This window comes from Notolabrus celidotus, chromosome 16 (assembly GCF_009762535.1).
Source record: "Notolabrus celidotus isolate fNotCel1 chromosome 16, fNotCel1.pri, whole genome shotgun sequence".
In the NCBI taxonomy this organism is placed as follows: Eukaryota; Metazoa; Chordata; class Actinopteri; order Labriformes; family Labridae; genus Notolabrus; species Notolabrus celidotus.
Window position 1 is genome coordinate 11,681,887 of NC_048287.1, and position 21,023 is coordinate 11,702,909.

The window sequence follows — 21,023 nt, forward strand, 5'->3', positions numbered from 1 at the left end:
GAGCAGCATGCTGAACCAAAGTGTAATTAAAACAATGAGTTCTACTTAATGAAGGGGAAGAAACGCTTTGAACCACTTCACCTCCCAGATTGGAGCATCCAAAATCTAATTTGCATTCTCAATTACTTGTATTTTAAGCTTGATCATCAAGTGCAATTGCAAACACAACCAAACCAGCACACACATACTCCCACATCACTTGCATGTTTGAGTGTGAGTTACACACACCCTAGCTGTGGCCTTAATTCTTCTACATGCAATGTAATGCTGGCAGACAAAGTTAGTGTTAATGCTTATGAGTGGGCCTGAATCAATAGACCGTAGGAACACTTAACTGAGGCTGAGCATGTATGTGTTTATACTTAAGGATTTTGGTTAACCCTAGAGCGAATGCATGCACCAGCAGTACTATAGTTAACAAAAACAGGACAACAATCTATGTACTGTTTGTACAGGTTGATGACTTGAGTCAGGCTCTCGTTGGCCTTCAGGATCTCGGCAAGAGCCTGGCCGTTGTCCTCTGTATTACTCGCCAGTCTGAACAGTGTGGGTCTCATTTTCTCATAGTGCTTGTACAAATCCTGGATGAGTTCATGGTTACACTGGTTGCTAGCATTGCTGTCGTAGTCCTGCAGGAGCTGAGTCAGCAGAGTGACGCGCTCATTCACCTCCTGGATGGTGTTCACCCGCTTTGACACCTTCTCTGCTCTTCTGATCTTCTTGAACCATTTCCTTGATGAGTTCAAGAATCTACGTGTGGGGGGTTTTTGGAGCTTGCTTAGTGTGCAGAGTCCAGAGTGTAGAAAGGTCTTTTACTGAGGCTTTCTAGATGATTCTCATTGGCTAAAACCAAGACACTTGAATTATATAAGAAAAGTTATATAGCACAATACAATTTCGAAGAATCTTTTCATATTTTCACCTGATGAATACTTTGGACATAAAAAAATCACATAACGATGGCTAGCAAACCCACAACAACTTACTCTTTCTATCATGATGAAATCTGCAGGGAGATGTAGGTGAAAACAGGTGGTGCATTTCCTGCACACTGGAGTGTCCACAAACACCCCATACTTCTTTTTACCAAATTCAAAAACTCTCAAATGCAGTATGACTTGTTTATTTTTCATTTTTGGGGTGTGAGTAGAAAACCTAGCTGTCATCTGTCATTTCCTTTGACATGATTTGCTTTGCAGTTGTAACCACACACTGATATCATGGTTAGCTAGCTGGTTACGGAGTCAACTTCTCCTACTGCTGTGTTGCTTGTTCTGTTTTCCGTTTCATGGTGGATGGCATTTGGCACGTTATCAATCATTCTTTTTTTGTTGTTTAAGATGTTATTGTCTAGGCGGGTTTATTGCGAAAGCCCTATTAGATAGTTTGACACTTTGATTAATTTGCCTTTTGTTATGATACGTTTTAGTACACATTGTTGGTACAATCGCTCTTACTCCCCTTCCCCTTCACACAGAACTCTGAACTTGTTTTAGTCCTTTTGTCGGTTTAGGCCCTTGGAGACCGCAGCGTAGATGATGGCAGTGATGTGTGTCTGAGTTCCATTTGATTGCTTGGATTACGCAGGAATGTCAAACAGACAGGGATAACAAATATGCTATTACATCTCTTCCCTTATTCATGAGAATCAAATGCAGTCTCATTCACAGCTGCCAGCTTTTTCAGACATACATTCACAAACACATGTTTCAGAGCTGAGATACACATGGAGTAGGCAGGAAACACACGTACACACACGTACACACACGTACACACACGTACACACACGTACACACACACACACACACACACACACACACACACACACACACACACACACACACACACACACATTTGGTATACTGACAAACAAGTGATTGCATGATTGTGTGTTGGTGCGTTTATCTATTTGCATACATATGTAAGAATGTCTGTGTTTGTCTCATATCTTGTTCTTTAAGATATTAGATTTTAAACATTTTGTTTGTATGTTTTCCTTGAGTTCCCTCACAGGCTCAACTCAAATCTTGCTTTTGGCTTCCCTCGTTTTAAGGTGACTTTCATGTAAGATCAATGAGTTGTCTTGTGAATGAGGTGGCCTCGGGACAGCCATACATCCAAACAGCAGTGAGCTCTAAATATGTGTTCTAAATGATGATCATCATTAGGGCTGAGTATGGATTTATACCCAGCATCACCCCTGGTGCGGTTTAAAATCGTATTAGGCCCTGCCATCATTTCCTGGATGGATGAGCTTATTCGCTCTCTGTGTTCCCCCATCCGGATGCCTCGATAGGATGCCTCAGCATTCCCATCTGCAATCTGCAACCTCGGAAAAGTAGGGAGAGGAGTGAGTGAGAGAAAGAGGGCTGTATAAATCTTGCGATAATGAAATTGGCCTGTGTGTTTTAAGAGAGAAGCTTGGTCATGAAGGTGTGTGTGTGCTTGTGTGTGAACTGAAAGGGCTAACGTCAGCTACCAAACGCAAGTGAGACCGTTTGTCACACAGTAAGAGGCGGAGTGTTATTTTCAGGGGGGAGAGGTAGAGACAGATGATAGAGAGTTTGCAGCATTACTGAGCAACATTCAGAAGGATATACAGACAGTAAAGACTACTTTGTGACAAATTTAATTACACTCAAAATAAGCATGACGAGAAATAGAAAAGAAAAAGTTGATTTTGATGTCAAATTCTTAAAAGTAGTATATCTTGCCAGCTTGTGTTGTTGTCATCACTGTTTTAGTCTTGTGCGTATCAGACAGTAAGAACATCTTTCGTGCAGAATTAAAACAAAACCAGGGATTACTGACCAGTTGTAGGAATCTCTATAAGATGCGTATACATGCAAGGTTAAGGACAGGAGCTCTTTACAGTTGTTTGCTTAGGTTTTCACTCCCTTCAGCCCTCTCAGATAATAAGAAAAGCTGGCTCTGATCATTTATCAGATCAAACCAAAGCAAAATAAGAGTTTTTCTGCTGTATTGATCAAGTCTCTTATTTATCCTGGCCAGATTTTAGTGCATACGCATCACCCTGAGCTGACATATTTACTAATAATCAGTAGAGCTGTCTACAGATTGTAGCAGGAAAACAAAAAATGAAAAATCAACTGTAATAATCTGCCTAAGAATGAATATAAAAAAGCAATCACCACATTTTTACTAACAAGCTTTGATTTAAGCAAACTATCCCAACCAAGTTCGTGGATTTGAACAAAGAGAAAGGCTAAGCAGATTTTAGACTCATAGTTACACAGAAAACAAGGAATAAACTGATGATCCTTTTTTTTAAAAAACACAACTTGACAAGTTGGAAAACATTTTTTAGAATTAGCCTTGGAATAATGTGCAGATTACTGTTATATAAAGAAAAGCATTCCTCTGAGTCCTTGTAGGGTAGTCTTATTTTCATGAATGCACTGTCTTTGCTTGGTGCCCCGCTCAACGAAAGGGAAAAAATGTATGTTGGAAAAAAAGAGAAAGTGAGGCGAGGGGATGTATTTGAATGAGCTGTCACAGTAAAGGGTCAGATAAGTACTGTAACTATGTTAAAAGCTAACCTTACATTTGTGTTCTACTGGAATTAATGGATGCAGTTGTTTGTGTCTGTTTGTTTCGATTAACTTTGAGATTCTGCATCTTCATACTGCTTATTTCTTTATGCAGTTGAATCAGGTCAATATTTGCTGGAGGCTACAGCTTGTAGTAAGTTTTAGTTGAGATTACTTTTTTATTGGAAATACATTCCAACGTGTTTTCTTAGATGCTACAGAGTGCACATGGTGGTTATCAAAGATGCTGACAAATACAGATTTTACATTCAAAGTAAGAAAAGGCACAACTAGAGATTTTGGTGGCAGCTTTTTGTTTGTACAACCAGCATTCATGATTGTCTGTTGTAAAAAATACAATTATACAAATTACTTTTGCAAAATAGATGTTCTAAATGTTGTATGATTTCTTCAACCTGTACAGAAATCGACCAAGGAAGTTGCGGAGATCCCGGAATCCCAGCGTACGGAAAGCGTGAAGGGACAGGTTTTCGCCATGGAGACAAACTCTACTTTGAGTGTCTTCCGGCCTTTGAGCTTGTGGGGAAGAAAAACATCACCTGCCAGAAGAACAACCAGTGGTCAGCAAAGAAACCCAGCTGTGTTTGTGAGTTCTTGCATGAGTACAACACTACTCTAGTGGGTGTATAAATATGCATGTTTGTGCAGATGAGCCAGGCAGGGCTGCATAGTAAATGGTCAGATTATCCCTACGGTTTGCCTGTGGAGGCTCTGGATTTAGAAACAATAGGGGCACTTATTAGTTAATTAATGCCATGAAAGATAAATACAGATAGTGAGAGAGAGGTAGAGGGTGAGGGGGAAATTAAAAGAAGGCTGACGGTGCAGATAATGTCCACTGTTATTGTCTAAACAAAACTAACTGAGCTGAATGACAGAGGTTGCTGGCACAGGACTCTGTTTGGCCACACAACTCTGGCAAACATTATTTATTTAGTTTACATTAAATAAACTGTTTTAGCAATGTAGATCCAATGCACTGTGCTTGTCTTTGTCATTAAAGCTGATGATGACAATAATGAAATGTGCTTTTTTTTAAAGTAGAGTAGTAGAGTTAGTAGAGTAGAGTTACTTGGGTGCAATCATTTTCTTCAGAAGACACCTTAGCTGAATTTTGTGAATTGTTTTTAGTATAAGTCAATTAATTCCCATACTTGGAAGCTAAACTAATTAGCTATGAGCACAGCTTTGCCCTCCTCAAGGCCTTTTCTAATCTCAGATCTATGTAGAATCTGATTACCAAGTACAGTTGTAAATCTTGACAACATCTGAATGACTGCTGGGTTATGTCACAGAAATACTCAGCCAAGTACTGCCCAGTAGTGGTCTGCTTCTCCTTTTAGAGGTACATATCTAAGTGAAGAATTGCGCTCTTAGAGCTTCTATTTTCAGAATGGCTCACAAAAGCTCATGGCTATTGAACATTGCCAGACCACCTTGAACAAAGCAGAACTGTGGGCTGGCTTTGTGGCTGAGGAAGGCTGCATCTACCCACTGAGATCATGGTATTGTACAATTGCCCTTTGAGTACATCCATTGAAGAGATTGAAATCAAGTGACAACCTTGGGAGTTTTCATGTTGGCAGATGATACAATTTTCATAACAAACACTGTGCTTTTAGCCAAACATTGATTTGAAAAATAATCATTTTTTCTTTCCATGTCAACATTTTCAAGGCTAAAGCTGAATCCCCTTCGTACACTGTAACTATTGATACAGATTTTAATATACTAAACCCTATATTTAAAAAAAATAGCTTTAGAAACCAAAAAATGTTATTGTTTCAATAAAAAGTGTAATTTTTCAAATTTGATGACAGTGCTGCCTGCAGTCCCAACTTGTCACCTATTGAAAATATTTGGCACATTATGTAACCAAAAATATAACGAAGGAGACCCCAATCTTGGTTCCCAAATGTTCACAGTGTTGTTAAAAGAAGAGATGATTCAACATGATGGTAAACATGCCTCTGTCCTAACTTCTTCTATACTTAATTAGGGCCCAAGCACTGACAAGGTCTGCAAAGGCCCTTTTTGCTGTCATTACATTTAAAGTTAACATATTTTTTGCATCAGTGTGTCAGGTATGGAGAAAAGTAGGAAGAAGAGGACCCAAAAATGCAAATGAAAAAATAAAGAATTTAATAAAAAACTTACTTTAGAACAAAAACACAGCAAACACAGAAACAGCTCGAACACAGAAACACGAGGACACAGGCACATGCGGCTGCGTAGACATACAATGATCTGACAAGAGACAGGGAAAACAGAGGAACTAAATACACAGAGTAATTAACACAGGTGTGGAACACAGGACACAGGTGAAACTAATGAGGTTAATCAACAAGTAGGGAAACACAAGGGCAGAAAGTAACTAACCTGGAAACACAGGGGATTCAGAACTACAAAACAGAGAACACAACACAAGACAAGACTAGGAAACACCAGAAATTACAAAAAGAGACATGGATCACAAAACACACAAGGGACACAAAGGATAACTGATACAGAATAAACACAGGAGAAACCAAGGCATGAAACATGTGGAAAAACTGAACTAAACATCAACTCATGACACAATGAATCACACTTTTCAGGTTTTAATGGTATTCAACAATCGAGTTATGTCTTTATCAACATTTTACCCAATGTATCATTTATTTTGGAATTGGGATTGTACATTGAGGCACATTTTCTTGTTTTAATTTGTTTCTAATGAATCCTGTTTTATCTTAAGGATGTTGTCATAGTTCACTTAGTAATGTTGATGTTACATTGGAGTACATTTTTTGATCGGTTTGTTTTTCATATTTGACTTAATCCCTGATCTTTTTGATTGCCATAATATGTGGAATGCGACCAATACAATACCGTAAAATATGGTGTATAAGACGTGTATTAGAGTACAAAATTCAAAGAGAGGTATTGTGTTTTGGGATTTTACCCTGAAGATTACGCTTGAAGAAGCATTTGACAAATCATGCTGGATACACAGAGAGGCAGACCAGTCCAGGGTTGCCAATTTTTAACCCTTTTATCCCCCATTAGAGCATTATCATGCATCTAAGTAAGTTGGTAGTATACTGTTAAGTTAATATACCTTGTGAAGTGCTGGTTTGATTGAAAAGATTGCACAATTAAAGATGAGAATCCAGTAGAGAGGGGAATAGTGCGGACTCTATGAATTGGTCACAGGCAGTGGGGTCCGCCTTTACCTCACAACTATCAAAGCTACTATAAGCTGTGCTCAACTACCATGCAGATCTCTGGCAAGGTCGTGGTAACAGATGGTGCCAGAAAGAGCTACACATTTACATAGAAACTGCATGTTGCTGAAAAAATAGACTGCATCCTATCCACTGGAGCACTTACATTGGGGATGTTACCATATATCAGACCATGCAGTCAGCAAAAGTAAATAGAATTTTCTGATGTGTTTCAGCCTCCATAAACAATACTCTTTTTATGTTTCTTTACCTCATTTTTTTCTCTCCCATTCTAACATTCTTTATCACTTTCACAGTCTCCTGTTTCTTCAACTTTACCACTCCTTCCGGGGTGCTGCTGTCTCCAAACTACCCTCAGGAGTATGGCAACAACATGCACTGTGTGTGGCTGATCATCACCAACCCTGAAAGTCGAATCAATCTTGCTTTCAACGACCTCAGCATGGAGAAACAGTTTGACTTCCTCTCGATCAAGGATGGGGGAAAGGTACAATTAAATTTTAAGCTTGTAGCCTCAGCTGCGTTGAAAGGCTGTCTGAGCAGCTTCATCTATTGACCTCTCAATCAGTCAGTGTGCATGTCTGTGGAAGAACAAGCCAGTACAATTATGTGTACAAGCTCAACACCCTGCCTACCAGCAACATTGGACTTTGTACTACTCCATCTACTTACCTACAGGAGCTGTTTAAACATTAATTTCTTCCCTTTCTGTTCATGACAGCTTTGGTCTTAACAGAAAATCTTTATCCACTTTCATCAGGCTGAGTCACCAATCCTGGGAACTTTTTCTGGTGATGTCCTGCCTCCCTCTATAACAACCAGTGGTCACGTGGCCCGACTAGAGTTCCTGACTGACCACACCTACACAGACAGAGGCTTTAACATCACTTTTACAAGTGAGTATTGAATGGCTCTTCTAAAAGAGATAAAGGGAGGTATTTAAAGCTTATCACAAAAGAGCGCCGTAGCTGGGTTTTATGTGTAATACTTAGTGCGTGCGTAGTATGTGTGTCTGTGCGTGTGCATGCAAAGGGCCTCATGAATCATCTGCCATATCTATGCGCCTGTCTCCCACAGACTGCTTAAACTCTTCCACCCATCACCAGCACAATCCTTACACACAGGCACCTAGAAAAATGACAAAACCCCTGTCTTTATTGTCTAAAGAGAGACTTGACATCTAAATAGAACCCAAAACAAAGATGCAGTATCTTACCTGACAGAGACATTGCAGCAGTGCTCATTATATTCCATTCTAGGTCGCTGCTGACTTCTGAGGAAATTCCAGATGGCTTTTTTCACTCTGACGCAGTACATGTTGGCTGCTTGTTGGTAAACCCATTTCATGCTCATACTGTACCGTGAGAGTTTGGCAGCCAGATTTTTTGCATTCATTGCATATACAAGATTCTGTTATGAGCTGGATCTTTACATTTCCTTCACATCCCGAAATAAATATCATCGTGTCGAGTGTCTTAGCATAACCCTTTCAAGCCGCAAAGCTATTTCATCGATAGTTAGGGTGCCGTTGGGAGGTTTGACTCAGTAAGACTTGTCTCTAAAATTAGCTGCGCTGACTCACTTTAATGAAAGCAATAAAATGTTATTTTTACTTTTACAGTTTGCAGCTTTAAGATGGACCTGTTTGTAGCTCTCAGTCTGAGCTTACCGCAGTGTTTTATATGCATCGCTCTATTTTAGCGTTTTCTTATTATATTTATTGTTTTTAGTGGCTATATGTTATTTCGTTATTGAGGAAACGCTAAGGAACCTTAAGTCAAACAGGAACATCATCAAGCATTAGGCCAGCTTTAGTCCAAAAAATGTCACCATTCTCTTGGACTTCATTGTTAGTTTCTCTTTTGATTAACTTCTGCTTCTGCCCTGAAGTTGTTTTTTTTGTTTCTAAGATCATTTGTGCCAATCATCAAGAGACCACCTGCCTATGTACATTGAATTAAAATAAGACACTTTGCCCCAAGCATCAAAGCTATTATACTATAGCCTGTTTAGAAATGTACATTTAGATGGTCAATGAAAAATAGAGGTTTTTACCTGGAAAATTCAAGAAGTTACAGACAAAACACTGCAGTACAACTATTGTGCTATTTTTCTTATTATTATTGTTTTTTTAAGTTAATTTTTTTTGGGGGGGGCTTTTTGCCTTTATTGATAGGACAGCTGTAGAGAGAGAGGAAATGTGGAGAGTAAGGAGTGGGGGAAGACATGCAGAAAATGGTCGCGGCCAGGAGTCGAACTGGCGACCTCTGCAACGAGGACTATAGCCCTGGTAGCCATTAAGCCACTAGCGCCCCTATTATTCTTATGTTATTGATACTGTAGTGAGTAGACCTGATAATAAATGGGGGTATGACACACAGTTTGTCTGAGCCTAAAATTATAACGGACATAGCTGGTTCTCTGAAAAAAAAATTTGAGACAAATTCTTCAACATAGAAATGTACAAACTGATTATTATGTGTGTTTATTTTAACTAGTGCACTGTAGTAGTTAATGAGTAATACTACTGTAGTGTCAGGAGAATTGTATTGTATATTTTTTCTGTCGCTAAAATAAATATTATTGCTCAGCCTCCAGAATGTTATTGGGCCCTGGCTCAAGCTGATTAACAAACATATCATCAACACAGCCCAGGTGCCTCTGTAAAGCCACAAGGTGGGAAACACATGGTGTCTAATGCATTAATTAGCAAGTTAGATGAATAAATAAATAACCGGCGCAGCGTGTTGAGTGAATGTCAGAAGCAGTTAATTGAAGATGACGGTTAGTTCCTGTGAACAGTGTCATCTAACTGCTTGACTGTTTTTTGGGGGGGGTTGTGGGTCTGAGTGGACACCTTCCATCATTCATGATTATTAAAGGCATGCCAAACTGCATTGAGGGGATTTTTGGCACGTTAATAAATAAGATGATCGTGATGGATGAGGTGTGGCTGGCACTCTGTTTGGGTCCAATGGGTACAGAAAAAGGATTCATCAACACCTACACGTGTCACCTCTGTGTGCATGTGTGTACAAGAGTGAGAGCGAAAGAATAAGAGAGAGAGAGAGAGAGAGAGAGATAGTGGCACAGGTGATGTATTTGTTTACATGCCTTGTTCCAGGGTTATACCTCTTTTTGTGTGACAGCATTTCTTAGTGGCTTCTCTAACTAATTCCTACTTGAAGTTTTATTCAGACGCCTGATAGATACAGTTTTGAGGACATATGAAAACAATTTTCCCTGTTTTTTTTACGCTACCTATCATTCAGCAGTGTCATCTGGTGTTGATGATCTGCATACACTGTGGTTTCCCACACTGTCGAGTCACTGCAACAGAGAGAATCAATATGACTCACTAAGTGAAACAAATTTCTCTCGTTAAATGCTTGCTTTGCTAAATGCTGACGGTAGAAAAACAAAGTTTTGTTAAGAAACTTTGGTAATTATTTAGAATATCCATAGAAATTAGCATAGCTGCACTGAAAATACAAACACTATGTGGATTAGCATCAAATTAATTACAGGTGATCTGTGTTATTTCTTGTGTACATGTTGTTTTCCTTCTTTTTAAGCATGTATTCAATGTGTTTTGTCTGTTTTTGCATAATCCTTCCATTTTCATATTTTTTTGGTTTGACAAAGTGACTTCCCAGCAAACTTTAAAAAATTGTCAGCACAGTTATGTTCCCTCCCTCATGCTAACATGTCTTCTCTCTCTCTGCGTTTTCAATAGCCTTTCGCCACAATGAGTGCCCAGACCCAGGTGTGCCTGTAAATGGGAAGCGCTTTGGTGAGAGCCTTCAACTGGGCAGTTCCATCTCTTTCCTCTGTGAAGAGGGCTTTGTCAAGACCCATGGCTCGCAAACCATCTCCTGCATTCTCAAGGATGGCAACGTGGTGTGGGATAATGCTGTTCCTCGCTGTGAAGGTGTGTAGAAACTGCCTCTACTTTTTAAAGGGCTTTTTGACTGTTTCAAATTCAGCAACACTACAGATGTAGCCCCTTTTTTTAAGTGACGCATTTTGGAAGTATGAAAAATAACAAGCTTACATCTACTAAAATACTTTTGGATTGGAAACCTGTGTCCCCTGGGGGCAGTTTGGCTTGCAACAGAAGTGCCCACAGGCATTGTATACAACACAGGGAATACACATAATAAACATAATTTAATGCATATAATTCAAAGAAATAACTCCCATGGATAAAATCATTTTTAGCAGTGAGATATGAGAGTTGCGCAATAGCAACAATCGTACTGTTTTTTTTATCAACCCAACAGCTGATGGAACAAATTATCTAAGACATCAGTTTTTTAGCATAAGTGAACTTCCTCCCTGTTGGCAAAGTCTAAACTATGCATGAAGAGGGTGTAGAAGGTCTTCAAGGATGGCCTTTGCCTTCTGAGTAGCTCTGGTAATACTGGTTGCAAGTACTAACTAAATAAGTGAGAGTTATTTTGTCATTTTTATCCAATAGCACGTAGTTAACAGTTGTATTTGAGGTATCATAATAAGCTAGGCGGCTCAGAAAGTTACAGTACCTGGGTAGCTGTACACAGGACATGAGTCATTGGGGAAGGTTGGCTAAAATTTTCTCTTGAAAGGATCAATATAAAGTGTCAGTAATACAAACTGTAATGTTGTACATGACTTCAGGTTGGAGGTTGCTAACATACATATTGCTAAACAATCAGTTCACCTCTGACTCTGTGTTTAAATCCCAGCCAATCAGAAGAGCTTATAGCTGTCAAAGCTGTGATAAAGCTGAACGTTAACCCCTAGTTCTTATTCATTTCAATGTGGCACATCAAGCACAGACATAGCTAGGACTCTAAGGGGCCAAATCAGGTCCTCTATTCATGATACGCAAAGGAGAAACCATTACTAAAACATGTCACTTCCCTCCTGTGTGCCACAGCAGCTTTGTATTCCTCTGAGACCATCTATCATACCACTGCGTTTGTAGCGTAATGCATTTTATAGATGTCCTTCAGTATGCTGAGTTGGCTGATTAAATCATTCCACTTCAAAGGCAGCGAGGAGCTGCCACTGTAACTAAGCCCTCCACTGTGCCCGTGTGTTCTGGTTAAGGATCGGCAGTTAAAGAGATGCATGGCAAAGTGAGCAGTAACAGAGAAGACAGTGCGGCAGAGGGCTTGATGTGTTCAAGTGTCTTTTGTGCTGGTGATCAAAGATGTACCTTTTTCCCGGTTGATGGGGCTGACAGCAGCGTCTCTGGAGGAGGGGTTTGATGACAGAATTAAAGACAACAACTTCAGGGAGGAGACATAAGCATACACATGGATGCACATACAGCTTGCCCTTGCTCTTGCATGCACAATAACAGGCATGTTCTAAGAAGAAATGGTTAACCTTGAAGTGAGCCATCACCAATTTACATTAGATAGATGCTGGCAGTAAAAGAAATGGGATGAGTCCTGGCTGATGCATGAGATCATCCATGGACATTGTCATACATCAGCTGGGAAAGACATGCATAATTCAGTAGCTATCTGCTTTTTCTCTCCTTTTCTTCTCTGTCGCTCTCTGCCTCTCTTTCCTATCTCTCCCCATAGCCCCATGTGGGGGGGAACTGAAGGCTCCCAGTGGGATCATCCTCTCCCCTGGCTGGCCAGAGCTCTATAAGGAGGCCCTTAACTGTGAATGGATCATTGAGGCTCCTCCAGGCTACCCCATCAAGATCATCTTCGACAAGTGAGTCGCCTGTATAGAGACTGCTGTTGCCTTTATATTTATATATTCTCTCTCTATATATTTTTGTTCTGTTCTCAGAGCAAACTTAGGTTTTGTGCTTTTACCTCTTCACAATTTCAACATGTGCTCATATTTGTCTTTCTTCTTCCTATCACCTTCTTTAATCTCTCCTTAAGTCTTAAGCGAATACATATCAGTATGCACCTCCAACTATGCTAACACTGTGTTTTATTTAGTAAGTGCTCATAAGCGAGCATTTAATCCATTCATTTGATACGCATAGATCTACAGATATCCCTAAAAACCTATACACACAAGTACACATACAGTCAACGCAACTGCCGAAAAAATGCTACGTTTATAAATGTGCGTGTGTATGTAATGCATTTGTTGTTGGAGACGGTTTGTCAAGGGGAACCGGGGCAATGGGAGAGGAGGTAATTTGTCCTGATGTGTGCAAGAGAGAAATACAGACGTAGGATCAAACGCTACATTAGCGTTTCAGTAGGCTTACCCTTGCGAGCCCATCTCATCCTCGTCCCTGCCACGATTGCATGCCATGCAAAATGAATACAACATAAATGTTTGTTGCTCTTTAATTTTTATGTAACATCAATAAAATATCACAAACCGCTTCATTTCGATGACATGGTTCTGAAACTAAGCGATTTATTCATGGCTTTGAAGATGGAGTGGCTCTGGCAACAAAGATGACACAAAAAGCATGCACAAGCCGGCACTCACACACACTTACACACACACCGGTCACAGGTGCACTCAGTTAGGTGTGCCAAATGTCTCATGATATTCTCAAACTCAGTCAACATCACAAATAGTTGCATTTATACAGAATATTTTGACATAAAAACATTTGTCATGAAATATATCAAAGACTGTTCGTCCTTCACATGTGAGGCCTAAAAAGCCAAATATAACTTATTTCTCTGTCCTCAGATTCCGCACAGAGGTCAACTATGACGTTCTTGAGGTGCGAGATGGACGTTTTCCCTCTTCACCTCTAATTGGTAGTTACCAGGGCACCCAGGTTCCCCAGTTCCTCATTAGTACCTCCAGCTTCCTTTTTCTTCTCTTCTCGACTGACAAGAGCCACTCGGACATCGGCTTCCGCATACGTTATGAGAGTAAGGGCATGGAGCTGTGCACACCGTCAAACCTTCACCAGGAGTTAACGTGCAGATACACAGTACTGGAAGGGCTCATGTACACATACTTTACAGATCCTGACATGAATCAATCCATTATAACCCAGATGAAGCCATGAGGCATGTTCACACCACTAGTAAAATGTCTTCACTCTCAGTTTTTAATAATACATCTTCAGGCTCTCAGTTTCACCTCCAGGCTTCTTAATAGAACACCTATTATTAGAAAGTAATGGGGTGAGATTACGCTGTCAGAGATCCCTTACTTGCCATGTGCACACAGTTAGACATACACATAAACACACATTTTTTCCCATTCACCAGGCTTCATCCATGCTGTAAATTCAAACCTTAAGACAGTACTATTCTCATTTCTACCTGTGTGGCTCACACCAGTAACCTCTTGCTCTTTCTCTGCGGTAAATCTCTGCAGAGCTTCAATAATTCACTGTGAGTGGTACTTAGGCAGAAACTATGCAAGGTGGAGGGAGAAAGAGTGCTGGAACTTTTCATTGGTTTATTCCTGTTGGAAAGGGATGTTCCAATAAATAATTTATCAGGATTACTTTGGGAAAGCAAAATGCTTTTTAACATTTTTTGACCTGCACTTGACCTCCGGAAAACAGGAGAAAACCCTAATGACGGTTCAAGCCGATTAACTTTCATTATATTTGTCTCATGTATTGCTTTTCTTTTTTAACTCTTTTTTTTTTTCTCTTGCCTTTCTCTGTAGCCCTCCAGTTACAGTCGGATCACTGTGTAGACCCTGGTATACCTGTCAACGGACAGCGCCACGGCAACGACTTCTATGTGGGCGCCTTGGTGACATTTAGCTGCGAGGCAGGGTACACACTTAGTGACACAGAGCCATTAGAATGTGAACCCAATTTCCAATGGAGCCGCCCCCTGCCTAGCTGTGATGGTACGTTCCATAATATTGACCTAGAAATGAATAGTCTTCTGCCAGATTTTCTCTTGTTCAAAAATGGGATTAAAGCTTAATTTATTGTCGTATGTTGTTCCAGACAAAACATGAGAAATGGTTCTGAGCACTTTACTTCATATTGCATCACATTTAAATTCCTTTACAATTCTGAGTTATTATAAAATCCATATAAGATGATAGTGTTTCTTTCAACTCTTCTTATTTTTTCTCTTTAAAAGTTTCGGCCTCATTTCATCATAGATGTTTTATATGTACGTGATGAGATAGCCCTTTGATGTTTTCCCCTTTCCCTCATCTGTAAATGCTTTTTATATTTTAGGACAGTATTGATTTCTGCCCACTCTGTAATGATATTGATGATACTACTCTCCTCTTTATGCTTCCTTGAAGGGCACCTCTTGTAAAACACATTTTACCACATTGTAAATGCAAAGACAAGTTTTGCCATTTTTCGGGGACATTTTATTTCTTCATCCACTTAGTTGTGCCCTCTCTGATTTTGCCTCTCTGCTCTGCTCTCGTCTTTCTCCTTCATCTATCTCCTGCTGTTTCCATGTTTCCATGGACTCTGTGTCACCAGCTCTGTGCGGAGGTTATATCCAGGGCAACTTTGGCACCATACTGTCACCGGGCTTCCCAGACTTCTACCCGCACAACCTGAACTGCACATGGATAATCGAGACCTCCCATGGCAAAGGTTAGCTGAGAAATTCAGTGTCAACACATGCAGCAGTCAAATTCAATTTCCCCTTACAATGTCACTTCCCCCTACTGAGTGGCCTTTTTATTTTGACGAACAAGCTGCCTCTGTAAAACTGGAGAGCTGAGAGGCTGGCCTAGGGCTACAGCGCCATGGGACGGCTCTACAGTCGTGTCACCTTTGGTTGAATGCTCACATCAAATTGACACAGCCTTATTTGCGGATGCTAACTCTATGTGGGTGATTTGACTTTGATAAGAAGTCAGGGAAGAAGATGAGGAATTGATGCCATACACACTGTGAAACTAAAAATAGTGGGTATAAAACATGCCCAAAAACTCCAGCCATTCTTCAGTCAATAAAGGATTTAGTAATATTATATTTTTTCTACTTGACTGCACATTCAAATATATGACATATCTAAAGGGTCAGAAATATTTATGCTTATGTAACCAATTACACGTCTCTTCCTCTCTTATCCAGGTGTCCAGTTCACCTTCCACACCTTCCATCTTGAGAGTCCTCATGATCATTTGTTGGTAACAGAAAACAGCAGCTTCTCCCAGCCGCTGTGGAAACTGACAGGCTCCACGCTGCCTCCCCCTCTCAGTGCAGGCCTGTTTGGAAATTACACTGCTCAGATCCGCTTTCTCTCTGACTTTTCTGTTTCCTACGAGGGATTCAACATCACTTTCTCAGGTAAGTAAGTGATTGATGGATTAATTGATCCGTTGATTGTTTGTTTGATTTAGAAATTCAACACTAAGCTACAGAAGAAGGGAGAGCTAAAAGCACTGCTTGTAGAACTGTATTGTGCCAGTCATTTAGAAAAGACGGGGGATCAGATGTTGGGAAAAGGAAATAAAGGTTGGATCATTCAGCTTTTAATCATGTGGAGAGTTGACGTCTCAGACACCTTACTGTGGATCACAGGCTTGGTGTGACCTTTTAATAACAAGGTTGGGTTGCATTAGGTTTTTGACACAAACAATGATGCTTTGGAGGATGCCCCTGTTGACCAAGAACAATTACATATCCAAGACACTCTCAAAGAAATCTGTCGTTAGAGCTGCTTAAGATAGAATGATGAATCTTTAAGTTTACTGAATAAGATGGGCCAGTTTGACTAAGTCTGGGTCACCTATAGAGTAACTTTGTATGATCTGCAGCTCAAAAAACTCCTTATTTGCTGGTGTTTCTAAAAACCTTAATTTCAGCAGTTTTCAGCTGCTGCCTGAAACGCTTTGAGCTTGGTTTCCAGTGACATTAAGTTGTGTGTTACTCCCAGCTTTCATAGTCATGAAGCAACCCTAAAACCCTTTCCAGAATGTGTCTAAGGCTCGCCCTTAGCACCCACTTAGCTCCCCATTTAGCCCCGTTAGCAAACGTTTGCAAATGTTACATTACCTTGCTGTTATGATGTTACTTACAGCTTGTGGGTTTTAGCCTCTTTATAGATGGAACAGCCCAAGGTTTCAGTAACAGTTGCGATTTAAATCCAGCTCAATCTGGCCTCTGTTTACAAATGAGTCATCTGTGAAGGGGCAAACACAAAGAGATGATAATGTCCCCAAAACAAAAAAACTTCAGGGCTGTACCAAACTTGTCAGAGGGTGTTTATTTTTTAAACTGTGATATCACTACTTAAAGACGGCTTCAGGTAAAAACAATCACTGAGCTTATCCCACTGTCACTGAACAGTTTGATATAAAAAAGTCTCCTTTTGTACTCCCTAAAGTGCTCCAAATATTGTCATTTGCATCACACAATAACATTTAGTTTCTTTTGATGTAGGAATCCCCCAGAGCCCCCTACCAGCATGTTTGTTTGTTTTTTAAATTGTTTTTCTTTTACACCAGATGTTTGCTGTACTTAAGAAAATCACTACCGAATAACAGCTAGCTTCGCTATGCACTTATCCGCAGGGCGACTTTTCAGCCATCCATATAATGAAACAGCCAAATGTCAGGTCACATCTGTTGTCCTAGATCTGGAGCTTTTAAAAATAAGAAGTATCACTTTTATTTCAGAACATTTTTCAGTGAAAATATATTTTTTTGCTGTTATCCCTGCATATTAAAATAAAATAATATTCTGAAATATAATAGACTAACTTTTGCCAAAATGTTTAAAGTTGGAGTGTATTTAATAATGCACCCAAGCAGTCTGTTTCTCATGTGTTGTTCTTTTGAAACAGAAAATTTAGCAAACACTAACTATAATTAACCTTGAGCAGAAACACTATGTTTTTCAAAACCAATTTTAGTTGACAGCTTGGCTCTCTTTTATTTTTAGGAAACTTCTGTAAAAAAAAAGATCATAAATTGTGTAATTAGAAATTTCAAAGGAGTGCGACTCTGTGTGGGTATTGTAGTATACATTCTGTAATAATTGACGAAATAGTCTTATTTCCCTTCCCTTTTAATTTGCCTGTTCAGAGCAATGCAGAAGGCTTCATTAGTGTAACTTATAACCTCTTGTGTGGGGTATGAAGTGCTCTGATATTTTCTATCAAAAAAATGTTGACCATAACAAAAAACACTCATCACAAAATCCTGTTATTTCTTGTATAAATGCACCTCTAAGCCCATTAAATCAACACCATCTCTCTTTATTCTGTCTCCAGAGTATGATTTAGAGCCCTGCGAGGACCCTGGGATCCCTCCCTACAGCACCAGAAAAGGCCTTCAGTATGGAGTGGGTGATCCTCTCATCTTCTCCTGTTTCCCGGGTTACCGCCTTGAGGGTCCTGCGAGGGTGATTTGCTTAGGGGGCAGGAGGCGGGTGTGGAGCTCCCCTCTGCCAAGGTGTGTTGGTAGGTGGTCACATGTTTTATTTTGGCTTTTATCCCCCCCTCTCCCCCACCCTCTCTCTTTCCTTGGCACTCCCATAAGCCCTTTCACATTGACCCACAGATTAAGAAAAACTCTCAGTCGTGAAGAAAGTCGAGGCATTTCACTTTCAACTCTACTCATTATCATCCCTCCATCCACTCATGTTTTGTCTCTTCATTTGGAGAGCTTCCCAGAAGCAGCTTTTTTGACTTTGTCCAAACAATGAAGAGCAGTGGCTCTAATGATGATTACGTTAAAGACCTGGGAAAATATATCTCTTGATTAAGATGACGCCTGTTGCTTGTGCTTTCAAAAATATAGAGGGTCACACCATAAAGATGTATGTATATGGTGATTCTATGTCACATCAAAGCAGAAGAAGTGCATAAGTACGTTGACATGAAACTGAATTGTATTCTGATGGTCTCAATAAAAGTTAAAGAAGAGGCTGTGGTGTTGATTTAAGTAGGTGTGTTTGCACATTTATGTTTCTAAACCTAAAAAGTAATTTAAGTATTTCAAACTTTGATGCTCATTTATAAATATTTATTACTATTGAATGAATAAAACAAGTCACGTTATTCATATCTAAATGTATTGAGATTGTGAACTCATTCATTTGACTAAGATTTATAAATAGAGAATGAGTTAACTGGCAGTTTGACTTATATTTCATTGCATATGAATTTATCAGCAGGAACACATTTGCTGTTTCTTGGTTTTCTTCTGCCTTTGCCTCTATAAATGTTGCCAGTGATGGTACATGTTTTTCCCCACATGTACCCGACTTGTCTTAGAAACTCACTCACTTTTCCATACCCCTCTCAGACAGTCCCAGCACCCCACCTCATCTTCCACCTTGCATTCATTAGGTTCAAATTCTTGGTACATTTGTGGTTATTTAAATTCTGGCAGCTATTTTTCTATCGAAAATTTTGTCCCTAATTTTTTCCCACTCTTTCTGTGATTGAGAAAAGGCAATTTTCAAATGGAGCTGAAATGACTGATAATCATATTCAGATTGCATTGTGATTATGATGATGTGCCACTTAACATTCAGGTGTAGTCGCTGACCATATTCCTTTCCCATCACCTCTCCCATATCCCCGTGCATGACAGCATGAATAAATATACTCTGAGTTTCAAGCATATAGCGATTGACATGTCCTCTGCTCTCTCCAACACCATCACCTTCTTCCTCCCTCTCTCTCTTTCTCTTCTTTCTCTGCTCACACTCTTTTTCTCTAGCTGAATGCGGTTCATCCGTGACTGGCATGCAAGGGGTGCTTCTCTCACCCAACTACCCCGGTTACTACGGCAACAACCATGAGTGCATCTACTCCATCCAGACACAGCCTGGCAAAGGCATCCAGCTACGAGCACGGGACTTCAGACTGGAGGAAGATGACTTGCTTAAAGTGAGGGGGTGGTGGGAGTAGTTGTTCCCTGCTATATGTGTGTATATGTGTGTGTGTGGATACTCGCTTTTCAACATATGTGTGTGCAGACCTGATCATCTTAGTTCAGATGCATCTTCTCACTTCCCCTCTGTCCTTCCAGGTCTTTGATGGCAGCAGTAATAAGGCCCGTCTGCTGGGGGTGTTTACAGGCAGCGAGATGCTAGAAACAACTCTGAACTCCACCTCCAGCTCCATGTGGCTGGAGTTCATCAGCAATGCGGAAAACACCAGCAAAGGCTTTGAAGTGCACTTCACTAGTGAGTCACAAACCCACCTTCCTTTACACTCAATGTTTACTTTTCAGTGTCGTTTGTTTGCTTATATCTCAGTCTCCAACCTACCCGGCTGCCTCTGCTACATAACAACACTTAAACTTCATTTCCCCTTCTGCTCCTCATCCTTGGACTGTCCTCCTTGAAATTCCCTCCCTCTCCCTTCAGGTTTCGAGCTGGTTAAATGTGAGGATCCAGGCGTTCCCCAGTTTGGCTACAAGCGGGAGGACAAGGGTCATTTTGCAGGGAGCACTGTGTCATACAGCTGTGACCCAGGCTACACCCTAAAAGGCCCTGAGGTGCTCACATGCCTGAGGGGAGAGAGGAGGGCATGGGACAGCCCCCTCCCACTCTGTGTTGGTGAGTGCAGATGCTCCTTGAAGGGGTTGAAGAATAAGAGTGTGTATTGACTTGGCAGTCATTACACTTGTTCTTGAGTGTTGTATGCATTTCATTGAATTCAAATAATATGTTGTCCTAGTAGTATAAAATAGCATTTTCTTGAATTTATGTAATTTTCAGTTATTTTCACAACCAAATAAAATGTTACTGAGTGTTATGTAATCAGATTGTATGGTGTCATCACAGTGCCGTATTCACTTTCCCTTTATCACTCCTAGTTACACACTATGGTGCAGAGTTCCACTAAATTGTCAGATTATAGATTAGCATTGTGTTTGATAATTGTGTTTCATTGGTAGCATAGACAGTGGTTGCTTTATTGGGATGCACACTGTTATTGCTAACCACTCTTACTTTTCCAGCTGAACCACGCTGTCTGACCTAGTTCCTCCTCCTAACAACACTGTGAATATGCTGCTGCAGGTTTAGTCAATCTCTGCAGCTTGTTTTTACTTTTCTATTTTGGGCCCCCATTTGGTGTCTTTCCCAGAGCCTCATTCAGTGCATTATCTCATAGAAAATGATGCTCTATTTGGCTCCTCATTTTCACATTGCATCATGGCTGCAAAAACCCTCTTTCCTTTTTTTTTTTTTAATAAAATAAGACTCTCCCATCAGCAAGAGCTAATCCAGACACAACATAAATAGACTTTTAACTTCAGCTCTTAAAGATGGAACAACTTTTCAGATCAACCTTAAAGATATAATTCCTTCATAAAAGTTCAGCAG

At 40.1% G+C, this 21,023-nt stretch overlaps 1 protein-coding gene across 1 annotated transcript in view; it reads left to right on the top strand.

Annotated features, from left to right (window-relative positions):
* The window catches only part of csmd2 (CUB and Sushi multiple domains 2), a 253,729-nt gene that overhangs the window by 147,383 nt on the left and 85,323 nt on the right, over positions 1-21,023 (top strand). Inside the window, 13 exon segments of the mRNA XM_034704867.1 lie at positions 3,976-4,158; positions 7,096-7,286; positions 7,560-7,695; positions 10,536-10,730; positions 12,379-12,517; positions 13,472-13,659; positions 14,414-14,602; positions 15,207-15,323; positions 15,810-16,025; positions 17,953-18,141; positions 19,409-19,578; positions 19,721-19,877; positions 20,061-20,252. Coding sequence (XP_034560758.1) covers positions 3,976-4,158; positions 7,096-7,286; positions 7,560-7,695; positions 10,536-10,730; positions 12,379-12,517; positions 13,472-13,659; positions 14,414-14,602; positions 15,207-15,323; positions 15,810-16,025; positions 17,953-18,141; positions 19,409-19,578; positions 19,721-19,877; positions 20,061-20,252 — 2,262 coding nt within the window.